Source organism: Argopecten irradians, chromosome 5 (assembly GCF_041381155.1).
Source record: "Argopecten irradians isolate NY chromosome 5, Ai_NY, whole genome shotgun sequence".
Classification (NCBI taxonomy): Eukaryota; Metazoa; Mollusca; class Bivalvia; order Pectinida; family Pectinidae; genus Argopecten; species Argopecten irradians.
The window spans coordinates 38,262,048-38,283,335 of NC_091138.1; the positions used below are offsets into that span (position 1 = coordinate 38,262,048).

The 21,288-nt window shown below is 33.7% G+C and overlaps 1 protein-coding gene across 2 annotated transcripts; it reads left to right on the top strand.

The window, feature by feature from the left end:
- Nucleotides 1-1,645: 1,645 nt before the first annotated feature.
- On the top strand, nt 1,646-21,216 carry LOC138323772 (uncharacterized). 2 transcript variants are annotated; one of them, XM_069268603.1, is made up of 12 exons: nt 1,646-1,725; nt 3,589-4,051; nt 4,329-4,478; nt 4,918-5,005; nt 5,208-5,328; nt 5,649-5,898; nt 6,908-7,037; nt 7,598-7,814; nt 8,103-8,267; nt 8,582-8,714; nt 12,334-12,436; nt 17,766-21,216. In XM_069268603.1, the coding sequence occupies exons 2-12, from the start codon at nt 3,603-3,605 to the stop codon at nt 20,004-20,006; spliced, it is 4,047 nt and encodes a 1,348-aa protein (XP_069124704.1). In that variant the 5' UTR covers nt 1,646-1,725; nt 3,589-3,602; the 3' UTR covers nt 20,007-21,216. The 2 variants fall into 2 exon arrangements, with proteins under 2 accessions (XP_069124704.1, XP_069124705.1); XM_069268604.1 differs by having other exon boundaries at nt 1,680-1,831.
- Nucleotides 21,217-21,288: the final 72 nt, after the last annotated feature.

A 21,288-nucleotide genomic window follows, 5' to 3' on the forward strand; every position in this document is an offset into this window, starting at 1 on the left:
AATAGTATACATGTACATATATATATATCATAGATCCTATAATATATATGTATAATGTTATACTGTTGGTTAAAAAAATCGTGCCAGGTCCCTGTAGTTTTAATCTGTGAATATATGTGACTCCAGAAAAAAACTTCATTTTTTTTAAATCAATCCTAATGAATCACAAAGACAATTTGACCATCTGCTATCATGGTGACTGTGGTCTAATCATAACGGTACGCTACCCCATATCTATGAAGCAGAATTTTCAGTTTACAATCTATAAGCTGCAATAGTGTCCAGAACAAAAAATAGGGTGAGTAATAGTAACTGCGACATTTTTCATATGTCATATTCTGTCATGTCTATTGAAACATGAAAATAATGAAATTAAAAAAAATCTGGGAAACGACGTCGTGCGACAAGCCTAAACACCGGGTACCATACAGTATCAATTGCTGAAAGGGGTATTTTTGACAGATATGTGACTTAAAGGCCCACTACCTTTCCGGAGCAAAATTTAAAGGTTTCTTAAAAACATTAATAACAAAAGAAAATATATATAGATGGCTTAAGATGAGGTTACAACACCAAACATATGCAAGATTTCCTGTCTAATGTACGATAAAAGTGGAGATTCATTTCGCTGTTTTGCCGTCTGGCGCAGTGGTAGTCAACTACCGCACGGCATTTAGAACGACGGCGGGAAACATAAAACGACCCGCGTTATGAAAATTAACATTTTATTTATTCTAATTAAACAGTTCTGAAGGTGATGATAAGTGTGCTAGTAAACGTATAGTTAATAACTTCTGCGACTCTACAAAATTATTGATCTCGTTTTACATTCTTATTTTAAAAATTTAAAGCCGTTTCGGAAAGGTAGTGGCCCTTTAAATAAGCTAAAGAAATGTTTGAACTTTCCTTTAACTAATTCAAACATTTTTTATCATATCTTGACATTTATTAATCAAATTAAATTTAGAAGAGGCTGTTTAGTACCTTTTTGGGTTCTCGAAACCACAGGGACCTGGCACGATTTTTTTTCAACTAACAGTATACATACATATGTATATATTATACTATAATATATATATGTTAGTGTTGGTTAAAATTTTTTTGTGCCAGGCCCCTGTGCTCGAAACTGCTGACTCAAAGCTCTTTGGGCCTATTCGAAAATCTGTGTACTGCTGACAAGAAAACATCATGAAATTAAAACTATAGAATCTATTTGTTGAAAGACAAGAGAAAAATAGGGATCCAAGCACACGTTAGAAAATTTTAAAAATTATCTTCAAAAATTGCAGTATCAATTTGTGAGTAGCGTTACATCAATTAAGGTAGACCGTCCCTTCTGGTTTCCTCTCAATGATTTCGTTCATTTTCTGATATTTTGATTTAACGTTAACTGTTAGGCCTAGATTAAACTGAGCAAATGCTTGTGATCATGAGAGGCCAGCCTTTATGATATAGATTTCTACATGTAGATCTATTAAGTAACGTTTCGTGTAACAATTTATAAATGATTGTCTATCTAAAAATCAGTTTGTTTTCTGTCTGAGTATCTTGGTCTATAAATCTATTAGGCCTAATGCATATGGGAGATAATCACGCAAGTGCACGACGCCCCGACGCGCTCGAGTAAAGAACTCTTCTGGCTTGGAGATAAGTAAATCTCCACAGACGCCATCTTGACCAAGAAAAGCTGAGGATGGGCTAAAGCAAAGTTTTTGGTTAATTTAGGTATTAATGCATGCGTAAATATGCATATTTATAGTGCAAGATTGTTTTTATGATTATCAAGAATATTTATTCACATTCATATTTTCAATTTCACTCAGCATCCAAGGTAAATATGATGCCAAAAGTGATGTAATTTGAGCTCGTCAATCTTATTATTCATGAGCGAAAATATGCACACAGCACATGCGACTTCACTTACATGATAGCTACTTCTTCTTTTCTTAAGGGAATAATTGTGTTTTGTATTCCATGATTTGTTGTTTTATTCTTACTAAATTATGATTATTCTCAATTTCGTTAACACCTCCCCATTCTATTCGCACATAATAGGCAAGTCCTTTCCATTGTAATGATCATAAATTGAACTAAGAGGATTGATTATCATTGTTAATCGGTGTCGCGATGAGTAACGCGTTTTGGATGATTTATTTATTTCAAATTATGTTCCATTTAATATGACACCCTCTGTCCCTTTTTGTTCTAATTTCTGCATTGGATTTTGTTGTTTGTAACTTTCTTTATGACGTCGTAGCAATAATTGGCATCAGCCGTATCAGGATATGGGAAAATTAAGGTAGGCTTAGTGGTCAGACTGGGGCCTACAAACACTAGCCAGGGGATCTACTGATTTAGTTATTGCTGTCTGGTCAATAACAATAGATCTATACGGGTGACCCGTCTATTGAAATTCCTTTCTTATGACTTTCAAGCAGAAGATTAACAAAGAGAGTCTATCAATTGTTTAAATATAAAGAGGAAGAAATTCCAATACAGAAAGTCTCTTACACTCCCTCATTTTTCCATTGATAATGATATTTGGCAATGCATATAATTGATGATACATACTTGGTTTTATAAAAAATAGATATATATTTTTTAGTGCGGGTGTACTAATACCATTATTTTCCATGACGGGTGTAGAGTCTGTGTAAATCTGCTATGCACAGATTACAACTGCGCATGCTATACCGAAAGTCACTGTCTTATAGTGTTTAATAGATTTCGCCATGATTTAGTGACACCAAATTTTCAAAAACATATATTAAGATATACTTGTCAGCAATAATCTACTATATATTAGCAACAGTGACATTTCACAGTGCTAAACGCATTTGTTTTGTGTAAACTTCAAGCGGCGTATCATACAAACTCTTGCATCTGTCACCATATTACACAAGCATCTGATCGACTTTGGAAACTTCCGGAACAATGCAATGCAGATTTATATAGTCTATAAAAGAAAGTGACGAAACGGACAACTTTTAGTACCAGCCACATATTTAATGTATTTCACATCATCCTAGGTCCTAGGTGTACGTTGCACTATTGCTTACTAAACCCTGTGACCATAGATATATATAGACCGCATTTGCTGCAGTTCTAATTAAAAATTATAAAATTACACAGCTTTGCCTGAGAGAAACAGAAGGGAAAAAAACACATTATAAAATATCTGTCTGAGTGTCTGAGCTCTAGATCTAATGTACCCAGAAAGGCGTTCAAGCATGACACAGTAATTTAAAGTCACCACGTGCACATAGACTGGGTGGTGTTCCAGCGGACGACTTTTTTATATCAAGATGATAATAAACACACTTTTATATAATTATGTAACAAAGAACTTCAAAGTAATTTCACATTTAAAGTTCTGATGAAGTAAAGGAAAGTATTTATTACAACGCACCAAGGGCGTAAATCATCTCCTTGCAATAGACCTAGTCTCAGGGATAATGAGCGAAAGTGCTTGGTACACCTGTTGCAGAGGATGATTTCATAGCGGAAATTAAGTTTAGGAAGTATTTAGCGAGCACATAATGTCTAACAGACATATTTCTAGTTTTATTTGTTTATTTATAATTTCAGACATAGCAATAACAATGAATCAATATCCAGCAAGTGGCTTTGTGCCCATGATGATGCCATCAGTACAATCTGTGCAACAGCCCTACATGGTGGTACGTCTGCCTCATGGGATGCCACATCCGGCAGTGGCTCGAGGAGGAACTGCCCAGCATAGTGCAGCCTTCCTTCCCGGAGTTCAGATGCCACTGACTGCTACAGGTGCCACAACTGCTGCCAGGTTTGGCACACAAGGTGGTATCTTGGCTTCCCCAGCTGTTACCTCATTACAAGGTGCTATTCCAGGAATGCAGGGTGTGGCCGCTGGCCTGCAGGGTGTACCAGGTATACAGGCGTTATCAGGGGTACAGGGTGTAGCTGGTGTACAGGGGGCACCTACACCTCCGATGCTGCCAGTCAGCTCGACGGCATTAGACATGCAAACACTTGGGCAGAAGGCAATGTATGGTGCACCTATTGGACTAAGGTACGGAAAAGTAATGTCTTTATCTTGTTGGGGAATTAGATCAAAAATGGAATTTTGCATACATAAATGATTTGTAAGAATTTTGAACTTTTTAAACCATTGTTTGCTCATTTAGTTTTTTTTTCAAAAGGATATCAATGAACATAAAGAAAAAATTAACAATTCATGATTGGCAACTACATAGTGATTCTTTCAAAAGGATATCAATGAACATAAAGAAAAATCAACAAGCAGTATGTTTGTAAATCTAAAATGGATTGGACTGTTTGTATTGTAGTGAACAACTTCTCTTAGCTCAACAACAACAGCAGCAGCAGCAATTAATGGGTCAACAAGATGTAAAGGAGGCTGGCTCTTATGATGTTAATGTTAAAATGGAACTGGACGATTACAACTCTGACCTTAATCTTGTTATAGATGAAGATGGGTAAGTTATATAACATGCGTACATCATACATGTACATAGATCTGGCATATATTGTATAGCGATTTATGTATAAGAAAGAGTACTTAGATCTTACAACACACAAACGAAAAAATGAGTCAAAATTAAATAGATCTTAAATATTTCAAAGTAGGCTCCTGCATAACTGGGTCAGATTTATGTTTTCTGCAAACATATTTTCAATTTTTATAGGCTATCTCAATCACTTTTTATGGCTCTGGTGGCAGTGAGATATGAAGGTTAATTTAGCCGAAGATGCAATATTTTCAGAGGGCTTGCCCAACAGGTGGTCACCATGGGGGCACACAGACAAGGTTATAATCATTTGGTGTCATAAGAAAATTTATAGCATATGTACAAATATATACTATTGTCATGATCCTAATGAATGTTTTGATGTTGAGAGGAAACTTTTTCACAGGTTTGGTGGTCAGCCTATGGTGAATCCCTCTGGTTTTAATTTCTGCTGGGCTGGAGCTAGGGCTACCTATGGTGTTACAAGAGGGAAGGTAGGCATTGAAAACTTTCATGACATTTAATTCAATCTGATGTAATAATATATTATAATTGTTATCAGTGTATTTTATTATATTTTGGGGAAAAGTAAAGTAATAAAGAAAAGTGCAAATTTGTTTGCAGTGTACAAATTTTAATTTTTTGGGTTATTTTTTGCTAATTAAAAAATCTTTTTTGAAAAATTTGATTTTGAAGGTATACTACGAAGTACAGCTGACAGAAAACCTGGCAACAGACTTTGGTGATGATCATCAAGAAACAAATCCTCATGTTCTACGTATAGGATGGTCTATTGACAAATCCTCATTTCAATTAGGTACTAAAGTCATTTCAAAAGCCATTCAATACAGAATAAGCCCCATAATGATAGATATAGAGAAAACTTAACCAGGTCAAGTTTGAAATGCATTTCTCAAATGCTAAAATTCAAAGATATGATCAGATATGCCTGTTTTGCAAATTCAATGTATACAGTTTCATATATTTAAAAAAAAATGTAAAAGTATGGATACATGAAAAAGTGAGAGAAAAGTCGGTGGAAAGAATTTCATAAGTTCCTGTGATATATTAAAAAAAATGCAATTTGATAAATGATTGATGATCAAGTGTTGGAAAAAGAAATGTTTTACTTTTCAGGAGAGGAGCCATTTTCCTATGGTTATGGAGGTACTGGAAAATTCTCTGTAAATTGTAAATTCCAAAATTATGGGGAGCAGTTTGGCCAAGGAGATATCATAGGAACACTGTTAGATTTGGACTCACGACCTCCCACGATATCCTACACCAAAAATGGACAGTGGCTTGGTATTGCAGCAACTCTTCACAATTTCAAAGCTGGAGAAAAAGAATTCGCCTTATTCCCACATCTTCTTTCTAAAAATTTGAGGTAAGATATAACTATATACATGTAGTTTCTTAAAACTAGATTTAAAGTTGTTAGACATACAAATTGTATATCATACTTACCTTCTTAAGGATTCAGGATTCAAACAAATAGCATAGAGAATAGAAAAGTTCTTTTAGTGAAGGCATTGATTTTGTCCCATCAGACAGAATTTTTCTCAAATTAACTGATTTGTACTTTGCAACTTTGCACTTTGTACAAATTAACTGATTTGTACTTTGCACTTTGTACAAACTTAAAGGGACAATTCAGTCTAAGAGAACATTAAAGTTTGTACATATATCGGGAAAACCCCCAGTTCTAATGGAAATTAGATCAGTCGGTTTTACTGTGATATGCCAGAAAAGCCCATGGTGGTGAAATGCGTGTGAAATGTTCAAACTCGCTCGCTGTCTGCCATCACACATTGTGGTCGAACAAAATGTATGCCGAACCCTGTCTCTTGCTCGTAGAGTAATGCAACTTTTGTCTAGAACTGCTCAAATCTCTCTGACAGTAGTGTGTTTACCTTATATGGTGAATTGTCTCGACTAAAAAATCATTTTATCACCTCCTCAGTGGTTATGTAGTTCATTTGTGTAACGTGCGTGACTTTGGCTCGAGTATAGGTACAGCGTACATATTGTACCTGCTTAATCGTGTTGATCAACGATTTGTAATTACAGCGGTTTCAATTAAAATACTTAATAATAACGTGGAATTTGTCATTATTTTATGTTATATGTTTCATAAGAAATGTAGATCAGTCCATTAATGCCATATTTTGCTTCTTGGTTATTTAAAAGAATTAGCCTGAGTGAATTGTCCCTTTAATGTAAAGGTCTAGTCGAGATAAAATTTATCTTCATTGTTTGGGATGTTGTTGCAAAGAAATTTATTAATTAAAATTTTGTTATTTCATTATTACATGCCTTGGGAATTCTCTCTGTTATCAATTAAACAACGTCGGGGATGATATTTTTTTAGTACAACGTTGAAAATTTTGTTTTAGGTTCCGACTAAATTTTGGTCAGGAAGGACCCTGGTACCCCCCTCCTCCAGGGTATAACTACATCAGTCACTTCCTGGCCATAGATAGAGTGAAAGGCCTTGAAGCACCAGCAAAGAAATCAGATTGTGAGGTAAGTTGAAATTCTTGTAAGAATATCACTTGTTGACGTTGCTTCTTTTCATACCAAGGACACAAAGCGACAAGCCAGGTTTTAAGGCAAAGGTAATCTATAGTTCCATGATAGAATATTTGAGATACACTTAATACATTACAACTGCCCAATGTAAATCTTTAGCGTGCAACCCAATATGAAACATTAGATCATTTAGCGATAGAATACAATATATATATATAGATGGTAAATTTTAAATTTTTCAGTGTAGATATTTTAATGGTTTTCCATGACAAATGTGATCCGCAAAAAAAAAATTGAGAAATGGATGAATTATATATATTCTTATAGTCAAATTGTGATTTTCATTGTTTTCAAAACTGTTCTTTATAGTTTTTAAAAGCATTGTCATGGTGATGGTAATATTGCAGTTATTTCCATCTCCAATTACTGAAGTATTACAGCCATGTGTATGATCTCCTACAAATAGTTTCTGTCTATTTGCTTTGAAAATATAATGGAATTAATATAATCAACAGAGTAAAAAAAAAATCCAATGATTTAATATTTTCTTACAGATGATAATGATTATTGGTCTTCCCGGTGCTGGTAAAACAACCTGGGGAGTTCAAATGGCAAAGACCCACATTGAAAAGCGCTACAACATTATCGGTACAGACACACTGATTGACAAGATGAAAGTGATGGGTCTTCCAAGGAAGAACAACTACCATGGTCGATGGGACGTTCTCATCGATAAAGCAACAAAAGCTCTTAACAAACTATTTGAAACAGGTATAAATGACCGTGATCTCAATAATTTGTTAATATTTTACCAAATACTGTAAACATGCATTACTGTGATGTTACACACCAAGTGACAGTTTTTCACTGTGTAACAATATCTTTTCATAAATCATACTTCCCAGCTCATTTGCAGTAAAATATAATTTGGTGCATTTCACGCTAGAAACTTTGTGATAATGTTTTTTTGCATTTTCAGCATAAAATGTTGATCATTGAATCATAAGGGGATTTATGCATATTTGACATTTGATATATTTTCTGGTTTATTGAACACAGGGTGCAAAAAGAACAGAAACTACATTCTTGACCAGACCAATGTGTACCCTTCAGCAAGGCGAAGGAAGATGAAGAACTTTAATGGATTCTATAGGATAGCAGCAGTTATACAACCTGATGATCAGGAGTTACAGCGAAGATCTGAAAAGAGGACTGTTGAAGATGGTATAATAGAAATAATAGAAATTGTAGAAGTTGATATTTAATTGTTATAAGCAACTGAAAAATTAAGTACAGGGTGAATGGTTATTGTTATTTGGCGTGAAATAACTTCAAGCTCTCATTGCATGAAATGTTTGTGAACCTTTCTTATTACATGGATGGGAGATATAATTTATTTTACTGAAGTTTAATTATATATTAAGTTTATAGCTGGAGATTGTCCAAATGCTTTTAATTGTGATTATGTCTTTTTCCACTACATGTATTTCTACCAGTTCATTATTGCTAAATATTTGTCTGCTCGTTTCCATTCACAGGTAAATTTGTACCAGAGTCGGCTGTTCTGGAGATGAAGGGGAACTTCAAGCTTCCCGCTGAGAATGATGACTTGTTTGATAGAATAGATTTTATAGAATTACCACGAGAGAAGTGCCAAGTGCTAGTGGAAGGGTAAGTATTGTTTATATTCACGGCAGTGCTTTGGTATATATGGCACTTACCACGATGAGAGTCAGCCATGCTTGCTGGGTAAATCCCAATTTGAATGGTTTGTTGAAAATAGATTATTTGACATATACTTGGTTTTACCAAACATCTATTTGAAGATATAAAGAAAATGATCCTCTAATAGTAGTGGTAATATTTATAAAAAATTTGAAAAAATATTCTATACATTAGATTCCGATAAGATGAGAAAAAAAGTACCAGTTTCATTCTCAGTGCTTCATATAAACAGTAAAGTGACCAGGGGAAAACTAATACTTTATTCGATTTGATCCGATAGTCAAATTTTAAGTCCGCCATCAAGCATTTGATAGTTCATAACATAGAATAGTGTGTTTAAATCTTATAGTTTTAGTCAGCCTCTATCAAGTCAGGAAGAGATTTTAGAAAAAAAAAATACGCACATGCAAAGCTTTCATTCTGTTTCTTTGTAATGAACTGTCATCAGTTATTACTATTGAATTTTATTATCTTTAAAAAAACTTATCGATGAATATATGGCCCCTTCTCTGATTCAAACTTCCTGTTGGTGGTATATTGCCCTTGTCGTTGTGGTTATAACCACTTTTATGTGAATTTAATACCCTGCCAGCTTATTTGTGATATTAGTACAACAGGTGCTGCTTGCTTATATTACAGCAGCTTCATCATAACAAGTATAACATATTACCTTTATACTTTTAATGATATCTTAGAAATTTCTTCGATATAGTTAAAATTGTTATAATTACAGCCCTTGCATATCAAATGATATATGAATCATGTTCTTGAACACCTGAATGTGTGATGTGTATTTGTTGTGCATAAACCACAGCTTTATATTGTATGGTCTTGAGTCTACGAATTCCTTGATTAAATTTTATTTTCAATTATTGATAGTCCCTATTGGTAATGAATACAAATGTCCTATTTCATTGTGATGGACTTGTGTGATATTACATAGAGACCAATTTACAACTAGTCATAATCACTACCCCATTAAGTTTATGTTTTAGTGTATTTGTTTGTTTCAGTCCAATAGATAGCATGTTTATCAATGTTAAATCCTGAAATTGACAATGATCATTAAAACGTCACGATATAGAATTAATTGAGCAAGGGATCATAACACTGGCAATATTGAATAATGCATTTGAATGATAATCTATGTAAACATTAATTGAAACCATAGTTTTGAATAGAGATAAATAAAGATATTTTTATTGGTTGATAAGTTTGTATCAAAAGTATTTCTTTGAATGTCATTAAATATCAAATGAATGTCTTCATATGAAATAGCATCAATACATATTTTTGTTGAATCACACACTCATGTAAATCGAAACGGTTAATATGAGAAGTGAATGATAATCTTCAGTGAGAGATTACTTAAAATTCTTTTTTGTTCTATTAACACTTCACATATTTTTTATTGGAAGTTTTTTTGTCACTATTGGTGTATCACTAAGCTATATATATATATATCATTATGAGGTTATATTCTTTCCATGTTACATGCAGTTATTTTTCCTACCAATACATACTTCATTCAATATGTGTTATGCATGCTTGTCTGAATGTAGTGACAGACTGAAATAACTTATTATAGATTATTTATATCATATTATATGGTTCAGACAAAATGGACAATTTCAGACACATTAAGATAATAATTTCAATGCTATTCAGTTTATTTCAAATCTTGAAAGTGGAGACATCTATATATAGAAAACCCACTTTTCAACTTAAATTAATTATTGTGATAATTCTGTCAGATTCAGATTTGAAAGTTGATATTAAGTAAATAATATGGTTGAATTTATGATATAATTGAAGTTAACAGTGAATGAAAATTAACAATTCAAATTTGATTTAATTTAGATTTAAAAAGTATGTCAATATTGTATATTATAAACTGAATGTACGTAATGAGCAAATGAGAAACAGCACCAGAGCAAATGCTTCTGTTAATATATTAATTAAAATCGTTTTGCTTAAATGTTTTAATTTTTCACTTCTAAATCTGTCCTTATTATGAAATAACCCTTCTGTGAATTTGCACATATCCAAGTAATCTTGCTGGAGTTTAGTATTGTCCACCGTTTGGCTATTGAATTCTTTTGAATGATTGAATTTTTCATTTACAGACATTTTTAGTTGCATTTGAGTTTCTAATTTTTGGAAGCTAACTAATCTATTAGTAGTAATGCTATATATCTACCAACTATATCTATGACCTTTGCATACTCTGGTGAACTTGATTCTGAATATGGTATACATTTGTGTTAGTAATGTTTGCTATGCAACAATGCAAAGTTTTCTTTTTGTAGATGTAGCTAAAGGGTTTTTGACAATCTTACTATTGATTTTAATGTTTTTGAAACAATTCTTTTAATATGAGTATCAAATTTGATTTTGAGATTTATATCTAGTATAAAGGTCTAGTGATCACAAGTTTTATTTTTCAGCTAGATAGATCAAATTTAGGTTTAGACAAATATGTGTGCAACATATTCCTTTTGGGGAGTCAAATGCTGAGGTCTTATTCAGAAATACCATGAGAGTAAATTACATTCTGTATTTCAGAATGCAAATTCATGAATGCAAATAAAGTATCATTATTTGATAATTATAAGTAATATCAACAAAATTCAAAACTTTATTAAATGTAAAAGAATCAATAGGCACATGTTCACAGTACAAGTAATACTTGTAAGTGCAAGAGAAATAATCCATAATATGGGTACAAAATTTATATCTCAACATATCTACACATTTTAAGTTATGGAGTTTGGCTTTAAAATCTGTAAGTTATTAATTCAAATCATTAAAACAATTTACTATATACTTATAAAGTTATAATTCAATTCTATTAGTACGACTGTTCTTAAACTGACACGGAAAGTTATTTTCAATTAAAGTTGAAGTGTATAATTACCAGTGAATATTGGTAATTGCATGATTGAGCAACAAACATTTTGATTAATATTCAACTTGTATTCTGCATTCCCTTTGGAATAGAATTATGATTTTCTTCTTTTATAAATATCTACTGATATATCGACTGACTTATAAAATTTATACAAAAAGATAGATATTGAAATCCCACCCTAATAGATACCTTATTCTTAGAACTGTCATCAAGGCTAGGAACCAATTATTTTCAGATAATTAAACTTTTCATCAAAATCTTTCTTTCTTATTTATGTATAACAGAAATATATTTGCATAGTATGTGTTATTACCAGTGTTCCTTTCGCAAGACCTAGTGACATCCTCAATAGTGTTCTAATTATAATCTATCTTTCGAGTCCAGACAATCAATACATCAATCCTTTATTTGCACATTTGTATTTTACCCTTCAATTCTTTAAACACTTATCTATTATTATTTAGACACAGCAGAAGCATTCCCGGAGAAGACACTTGTATTTCAGCCATTTTCTTTACAGCTGTGGGTGTTTCTATGTAGTATACTGATGCATGTCACTGACATTGGTTGTGGTGTTACTAAAAGTACAACCAGTTTTATCTGTTAAGTATTAGAACAAAGTGTTGCGGGAAAATCATTAGTATTTTCTTACAGCTACAACCAGGAAGGCATTGCTAACAGGCCACCAAGGAAAGGAGGTGCAGGAGGGTTTGGTAGAGACAATCGACCATTTCAGCCGCCAGCAGATCTGAGACAGGTAAGTTTAGGATCAGCACTAAGGGGAGCAACCACGCCTTGGTTTCAGTTCTACTCCTGGGCTCAATCCAAACCTGCAAAGTTTTTTTTATTGCATTTCTTGGAGTTACTCACAGATAGATATGTTATATCATTTACCTCTTTTTTACATTGATTTGGAGTTTGGCTGTATATGTTGATATGCACTTATTTTGTTATCCGCTTCTTTCCATGGGTATACATGGTGTTTTGCATACTAATTATGTTATTTTTACACTACACATATACTCCATACAATTAAATTGTAGAGAGATTGATAAATTCTTGGTACTAGACTGGTGGTCTCTTTCTTAACTTTCACATTTATGGGTATTCTAATGGGCTTTGTATTACTCACAGTTGCATGTTTGACTTTAATTTTCTTTTGAAAAAAAATCTACATTTATGTGTCACATGCGTAGTTTTTAAATAGTGTACAAACATTTGTACATGGCCTTTTCTTACATATTGTTTCCTACTTGCTGCACATCTTGCCTCTGTAGACATGGGTTGATGGGGTAACTGTTTGTCCAGTTTGCTAACCGTATACATGATGTTACTTCATTTATGTGAAGTATGGATATGTTGATTAAAAAATGATTGGTCATTTAGCTGAACTCAGCTACTAACACTTATGTGAAAAACATCATTAAACATAAACTGTGTAAACCAGCACTAATACTGAAATTTTCTAAACAAATGTTTTAAATCTTTTAGGTTATACTGACAGCTTTTTTGTACACCAAAAATAATTCAGTATTTCAGTATTTGCTTGTTTTCATGTCGGCAAATGAGCAGTTAGACTTTTATAACCCATTACCGGTGCATAAATTGTACATTAAAAGATATCTTTGATTTAACCTACACTAAATTGAAGTATAACCAATAAACCAATAAATAAATACAGATGGTTATAAATATATTCATTCTTGGTCTGATATGCAAAAACGCTTCCTGAACAGCACCTATTTTTTTTATTTCAGTTTGTTGTAGTTTCTTTATAAACAAATAGTACAAAAGACTGAGTGAATGTTGCATGCATTTTGTGTGCAGTTTAGTTTTTACTTTGAACTACATACATGTATTCTCTTCATTTCCATTAGTTGCTTTCTCGCCATGAACATTGCCTAGGGTCTTATTTTATCATTGTATTTACTTAATTGTATATTTTCTTAAAACTACAGAGTATATATTTTAAATAATTTTAATCATCAGCACACATTTTCATATACACATGTACATAAACATGTACTCATAGTCACTAATGCTTTTATTAAAGCAAACTTTTTAAATGAGTCTTGTAACTCCAAAATGACAAATTGAATTAACAATTTGGTTGAATGAACACAAATGTTCTACACCAAGTTATTATATGCACACATAAATAGTATCAAATAGTATACCTTACTATTCTCCAGCTGTAATTATAAGAATTCCATGTTGAATGTCCCATATATGTGCCACCGCTGATGTTTATATCGGGCGAAAATAAACTTTCCCTAATATGCTGCAACTGACTATAGCTCCTATTCAACTCTCTGATTTAAACTGAATTTTGAAAATTTATTGTAGAATATGAATTTATATCTATATAACTTACATATTTTTTTTCAAACTATTATAGTCTAATATTCCATGGGTCATTTATGTTTAGCTATGGAAGTGATCTCAGCAAGCAACTGTCAACTGTATATCATATAAATATGATGAATATAATACAATAAATTAGTAGTTTATCTGTAGCGAAGCATTAAAATCAATGTAAAAGGTGATAAATTAATATGTGAATGTCTTTAAGACTAAACTTAATATACATGGTGGGAAATGAAAATGGGGCTTGTAAGAAATCAGTGTTGGTTCAGATATCTTTTTATTTCAGGTTAAAACTGAAATGAAACTGTCACTAAGATGCTTAATCCCTAAAGAAGAATAACCTAAATTCAACTCTAAGGAGATATCACTGATTTGCTATTTTTGTACTTTGTTTTTCTGAACATCTTATCACATATGTAACATTTTCTGATCACTCAGCTCATCTATAACGTTCCGCAATGCAATATCTGATTCCTTTTCAGACCATAGCAGAGTATATGATTGCATTTTAATGTTACGCCATACATGTTTTATGATCATTGAATTCAGATATCCATTAATTAAAAGTAGAACAAAGCTAGTTATTATTTAAAACTAAATGGTCTATATATTATAAACTGTTGCTAGTGATAACCACATGTATTAAAATTAATTGGTTGGAAACATATATGTTCTGTCACAAGGTCTTTTATATTTATATTTACCAAATACTATACATTTGTAGCATTAATAAATAATCAACAAAATTCTTATTAATTAATTCTTCATTAAAGTGAAATGCATGTATGAAAGTTGCTTTTACAGAGTCTTTTTTTTGTCCTGAAAATATATGTACATAATATAGGCTTAAACTTAGGTCGACGTCATGCATGTAAACATTATTTCAAAAATACTACTCCCTATAAACTTACTCATTAATAAGTTGTGCGCACATGTATATTTAGTACTTTACTTTGATGAGTTTATCAGTAGTATTAGGTATATTGTACTATTATGTTTTATATCCATTTTGTGTTTGTATTTATAAGTGTTCCTTACTCCAGTTCAGTCTTTATTTATTTGTGTTGCAACTTACACATAATAGCCGTATACTTAAGTCATAGGTGTTTCAATTTACATTTGCAGAAAAAAACAGCATCTTTTTTCTTAGTCAATCCTTGTTTTCATAAAATAAGCAATTTATATTTACAACTAAACCTGAAATGTGTTTTCACTTACTGCAATTTTCATTCTCAAATCACAATTTCCTTTTTGAATGTCTTATTTGTTGGTGGGTAGTTGTAGTTGTGTAATTTATAAATATATTGCTTTCAGAAAAATTACTAAAAACCACTTTCAGTAATTCATTTGTAACTAAATATTGTAGAAACTGTATTTGTTCAACTTCTCAGTCCATATCGGGTGACATACACATATAATCGTACTAATATATATGCTGTTTCTCCTCCATACAATATCCTTGATTTATAATTGAAATACATTTTATTTTCATTTGTATGATGGCTTGAACACATTCCATTGACATCAAAACATAACTCATTTCTCAGAAAAGATTGTTCTAGGCTAGTACAAACTTTATTTCTTCATCAGTTCAGTTGTGCACGTGACTGATTTTATGCCAAGCATTGGCTTTCTGAAATGTTAGCACTACAATCTACTGATCAGCTTGCCTCAATTTTCCTTTCTCCTTCAAAACGTCATTGTACTTGATTATAAAGCATGTTGATCATTTTCTAGTTAGAGATAGCAAAAGAAGTTGGTCACCTCAATAATTTCTATAATGACTGTAACGTTAAAGTACACAAATTATATTGTGTTTATTTTCTTAAATACATTTATATATGTTTAGTGTTGTTCTCACTTTGTCGTTTCTGACCCCTTTAGACTTTAAAAGTCTTTAACGTTGTAGCGTGTAAAATACAATTATGTAAAACAGCAATTATAAATGTAACATTTCTACTTTAAACCAAATGCCAATTAATTCAGAGCATAAAATGCTCCATTCCGCAGTTATTTATGTTGAGAGTCTTGCACCATACATTTTCTGTTTATAATATCAAATTCCAAATTATTTTGTATAAACTAGTCAGCTTGATATAGACATTTTATTGATATGGCATGCATCAGTAAAGAAAAAGGGTCCTCGTTGCATCTGGAATTGAATGTTTGATTTGGTTTTAAAATTGCAAAAAAAAATGAGTAATAGATTTTCCTTGAACGCTATTGGAAGAGATTGATAAGTGAAATATAAATATTTAGATCATGGTTTAGATCATCATTCAGAAAATTGTAAGTAACACTGAACGAAAGGCAGCACTTTTTGTGTATGTGAAAGGTCACATCTGTTAGTTATATCTTATACTTTGATATAACCTTTTGAAGTGAAAACGTTTGAACCACACTAATGCGGGGTATTACCTCCGTGCATTTTGTGCAGTAAAGTAACTAACACATGTCAAAAAAGTGGGATTAATTTCAGTCACAAGGTTGAATTTTCAGCTGAATTCCATTTCAAATGAGGGTAGAATGCTATTTACTTATATATCAGTGTGTTTATCGGCACGATAAGGCTTTCTTCGATTTTTCCCAAGCATATTCTTTAGTGCCGTCAATGTTGAAAACCTTTATCATTTTAGTAGATGTAGATATGGTTTGTTACACAATTTTACGATTATGGATGTTTGTTTTGTTGTTCCGAACATTGGAAGCTAGCATGGTAGAACAGATATATTGCATATTTTGATTCACATATTCATCTTGGTGACGGATACTTTGGTAGCACCATAAAAGTTCGTTAAAAGGGTTAATAGTGGATTTATGTGACTTTGAATTGTATTGAGTTTCAGCTAAAAAAATCCAGCAAGTGTCATGGGGAGTTATTTTTACTGCAAAAGTAGTTATAGAATTCTTCCATTGCATGACGCTTTGCAAACGCTATGGGCATTTGATGATATTTTAAGAGGTTACCTTATTATTGTTTGGTGAGAGAATAAAGCCATTGCCTCAGATTCCCAACTGCATTATATTTTTGCACGACATCCGATTGTTTTTCTCAGTATGTATTATGCCCCGGTTAATAATATTTAGCATAATGTTTTCTTTAAAACATTTCATTTCATAGTCCACATCTATGATGCTCTTAATTTTTCAACTTGATTTTAATATAACAAAATATCTTACCACATTAATCATCAAAAACATAAATTAAGTATGAATATGATTTATTGCTTAATGAATTTTTCACATGTTTGTAATGTACACAATGTGTCGTTACTCATACATGTACATACAAAAATGGAAACATCTCGTTGACATATAAAAAAAGACCTTAAACAAAATCTCGTCAGCGCTAACAATTACATAAACGTAACACAGTGAACATAATTTATTGGAATTAGATAATTTCACGGAAATATTAGAAATTTTAAACAAAACATCAATGTTTGTAGCGTGATACTTATAACTTTAAACACTTAAGAAAGATGTTTTAAGATAAAATGTTGATATTTCCAAATTTCAAATTTAATTTTTGAAATAAGATTTTGATAAGATCAGTATATATTTCAAGTTCAAGCCTTAGCTTCATTTATGATTTTGATGAAATTATATATATATTTTAAGTTTTAATAAAGGCCATATGGCCTGAAAACATTTATCTTAAAACATTTTTGTTATGGAAGGTTACATTAAGGGTAACAAATTTTCGCTATTCCTTACAGGGCCAAGGTTACCAGGCTTCTAGTCAAGGTGGTCAGTTTCCTGATCGATACAGAGGTCAGGATCGACCACCAATGCCGGGTCAAAGTCGTTCACAGGACGCTGCTCAGTTCAGGGGAACCTATCCGGCAGATGGAACAAACTTTAGAGGTAGGGGTGATCATGGGTCTAAAAGCACTGAGCCTTCCGAGAAGCGTGCTCGGTATGATACATCTACCAGTGCTAGTGGTTTGGACTTATTAAAGCAAGAGTATGCTGAGGAAGAACAGCCTCAGGCAGCAGCTATTAGTCAATATGCAGCTCTGCTTGCAGCTCAACAGAGAACCCAACAAGCTGTTCCAAAGCAGGAACATCAGTGGGCGAGAGCAGAGTATGGAGGTGTTGGACTCTATGCCGGTTTGGCTGCTCAAGCTAAAGCCCTTATGGAGCAACAAAGTCTTCAACAGGGATTGCCACAAGGTTTGCCTCAAGGTTTGCCTCAAGGTTTACATCAAGGGTTACCACAAGGGTTAGCTCAGGGCATACCCCAGGGCATACATCAGGGTTTACCTCAAGGTCTTCCACAAGGTCTCGGGTTACTACCACAAGTACCTGGCGAACAATCTTTATTAGGACATCCTGCTGCAGCCTATGCTAATATGCAGCAATTCGCATTCATGGATCGTGGAGGTTTAAGTCAAATGACTGGTGCTGGGTTAATTGCCGCTGGGGATCAAGGTTTAGTGAGGAAGGCTGCCGTGCAACCGCCGCCACCTCCTCCTGAGCAAACTGGAGCAGTAGATGCTTTAAGAGGTCAGGCATGGCAAGAAAAAGATGCGAAGCCGCAAAGCCAGGAAACGACACCAGAATCGGCTGTAAACAGAGGGGATCGTCAGTCAAATAACTCGACAGATGGATGGAAAAATTCCTGGCAGCAGCAACAGCAGCAACAACCACAACAGCAACAAAAACAACAGCAACAACAACAGCAAACTCGACATCAAGAAGGCTTTGGAAATCAGATGTCTTATAACAGACCTGGATCGCGCAATCAGTCTTCGGACTTTCAGTTCTCTCAAAAACAACCTCAACAAAGACATAACGAATCGTATGATTCCCAGTTCTCTTCTGGTTCAAGACAATCGTTTGATTCACAGAAAAAGTTTCCACAGGAAAAGCATCAAAGAGATTCTTATGGACGACAAGACGACCAGAACACGTACAGATCTGAAAATCAGTATGGAGGACAGAAACAGTATTCAGGACAAAGACAAAATCAGAATGTTGATAACTCCAGAGGCAGACCACAACAAGAAAATTTTGATACGGATAGAGGCCAGTTCGGAAATTTTGGTGGTGAATCTTCAGATACAAGACGTGAATCTGGAAGTGAGGGGGGAGGCAGTCAAGAGTCTTCTAAGCCAAGCTACACAGCAGAGGATTCTGATAAACCTAAACGTGAACGAAGGAGACCAAGTAAATGGGATACACCATCGGATGACGCACCCCCATCACCTTCACAAGAAGGCGAGTCTTCTGCTGGCAACGTTGATACAACGCAACAAGAGGAAAGTAGTCGCCCTGGCATGAATAGTCCAAGGTGGCAAAATAATGACAATAAACGAGACACGTTTTCTTCAAATGATATTGATGGACAGCAGGAATCCAATAGGCAAAATTTTAATGAACATAGACCAAATATGGGAAATCAACGGGGCCCACCGAACCAGGATAGACCTAGTGGTAGGTTTGGAATGCAAGACGGTCCTCCCGGTGGAGGAAGGGGTGGATTTGGAGGAAGAGGTGGTTTTGATGGTGGAAGAGGAGGTTTTGATGGTGGAAGAGGAGGGTTTGACGGAGGCCGTGGCGGGTTTGATGGTGGTAGACGAGGTTTTGACGGAGGTAGGGGTGGATTTGACGGAAGAGGAGGTCATGGAGGTCGTCCGCAGCCTTTAATGGGAGGTCCTGGGCCTAGAGGCCATCCAGGCCAGAGGCCTCCCTTCAGGGGACAACCAGGTCCGGGACAAAGATTTCAAGGTCCCGGACGAGGCAAAGGACCAGGCGGTATGGGTGGCCCAGGTGGACCTGGTGGTCCTGGAGGTCCTGGAGGTCCAGGCGGCCCGGGTGGACCGCGACCATTCAGACCTAGATTCGATGGTGGAATGAGAGGTGGAGGACGACCGCCTTTTGGACAGAGGGGAGGATTTAATCGGGGTGGAATGATGCGTGGCCCTAGGCCAGGGGGACCCAGGCCACATTTTTAAAAGACATTTATAAATTATTATTATAGTATTGTTTAAATCTGTATGCCAATGTTTGATAATACATTGTAAATCTTACGAATGCAGTTAGACTTTGACATGATCTGTTTGTAAATAAGCGCATTATTCAAGATGTTTTAAAGTGTTTTAATGTGTTTTGATATAACCTCATGGTAAATAAATAATGGACAAATTTGATATTGAGATTCGCCGATTCTTTGAAAGATTTGTTTCTTCATTCGAAGAGGACTTTCTTGGCTCCTGATAAAATCTCATTATAACATATCCCTTGTTAGACTAAATTCGTTTCTTTTCAAATGCCGACGTTATGTATATTTTTTTTTTAAATTTTTTATTCAACATGATTCTCTTCATTCCGACCCGTGAAATGTCTTGTTTCCTTCATTCAAAATGTCTTCTATCCAAGCATAGAATTTCTAATTGAGGCTAAGAGTGATAAATTAAGGATAAATGGTACCAACATTTTGATATTTGTATTAGCAAAACAACTTGAAATATCTTATATATAGAATTTAAAATCATTGTTATATATTATTACCAAATGCATGCATGATGGTTGCAGAAACAGGCTATAATAACAGTCAATACTATTGTCATATTTTTCATTTTCAGCGAAAAGATTGCTTTACCGGATGTATTGTATACACATTTACATTTACTCATTTACAAAATGTAAGACGTTTCGGGAAAGGACTTTTTTTCAGCTATCTTCTTTTCAGCGTCTTCTCACTACGAAATTGGAATGGCCATTTATTTAGTGAATATCTTGAAGATACTAATTAACTACACGTAGTAAAATTGAAACAAATTTGATATGATGCACGTTTGAATTTCGCTTTGGTTCACTTTTAACAGTTTTGCTACAGACAAGTCCTTCTGTATTAATGTGATATTTCATGTAATGCTTTCTATACTATGCGTTTTCAGACATCTATGTACCGTACAAAGTAATTCTCCTCGTTGTTTGATGTGTACAGCTAATTACTAGCGTCATAGTACTTATGTTGTATCTGCATGGGTATCAATACGAGACATATGTAGACTTGTTATTTTCAGCATTTACTGAAACAATGCTACAGAAGTGTTTTTTCCCTCTTAATTAAGAAACAGCAATGCTCACATCATGTACTATTATGTAATTACATTGTGTATGGTCATGTATTGTGTTTTGTGGATTAAATGTAGAAGCTCTTACATTCTTTCTCTTTACTTGAAATACCAGCCATTCGAAATAATATTTACTTATAAATCAAGATGTGACGAA

Coding starts and splice junctions, on each gene's coding strand:
- LOC138323772 (XM_069268603.1), top strand. CDS start 3,603: ATGAATCAATATCCAGCAAGTGGCTTTGTGCCCATGATGATGCCATCA. Junction 7,038..7,597: donor CAAAGAAATCAGATTGTGAG/GTAAGTTGAAAT, acceptor ATTTTCTTACAG/ATGATAATGATTATTGGTCT. Junction 7,815..8,102: donor TAACAAACTATTTGAAACAG/GTATAAATGACC, acceptor TATTGAACACAG/GGTGCAAAAAGAACAGAAAC.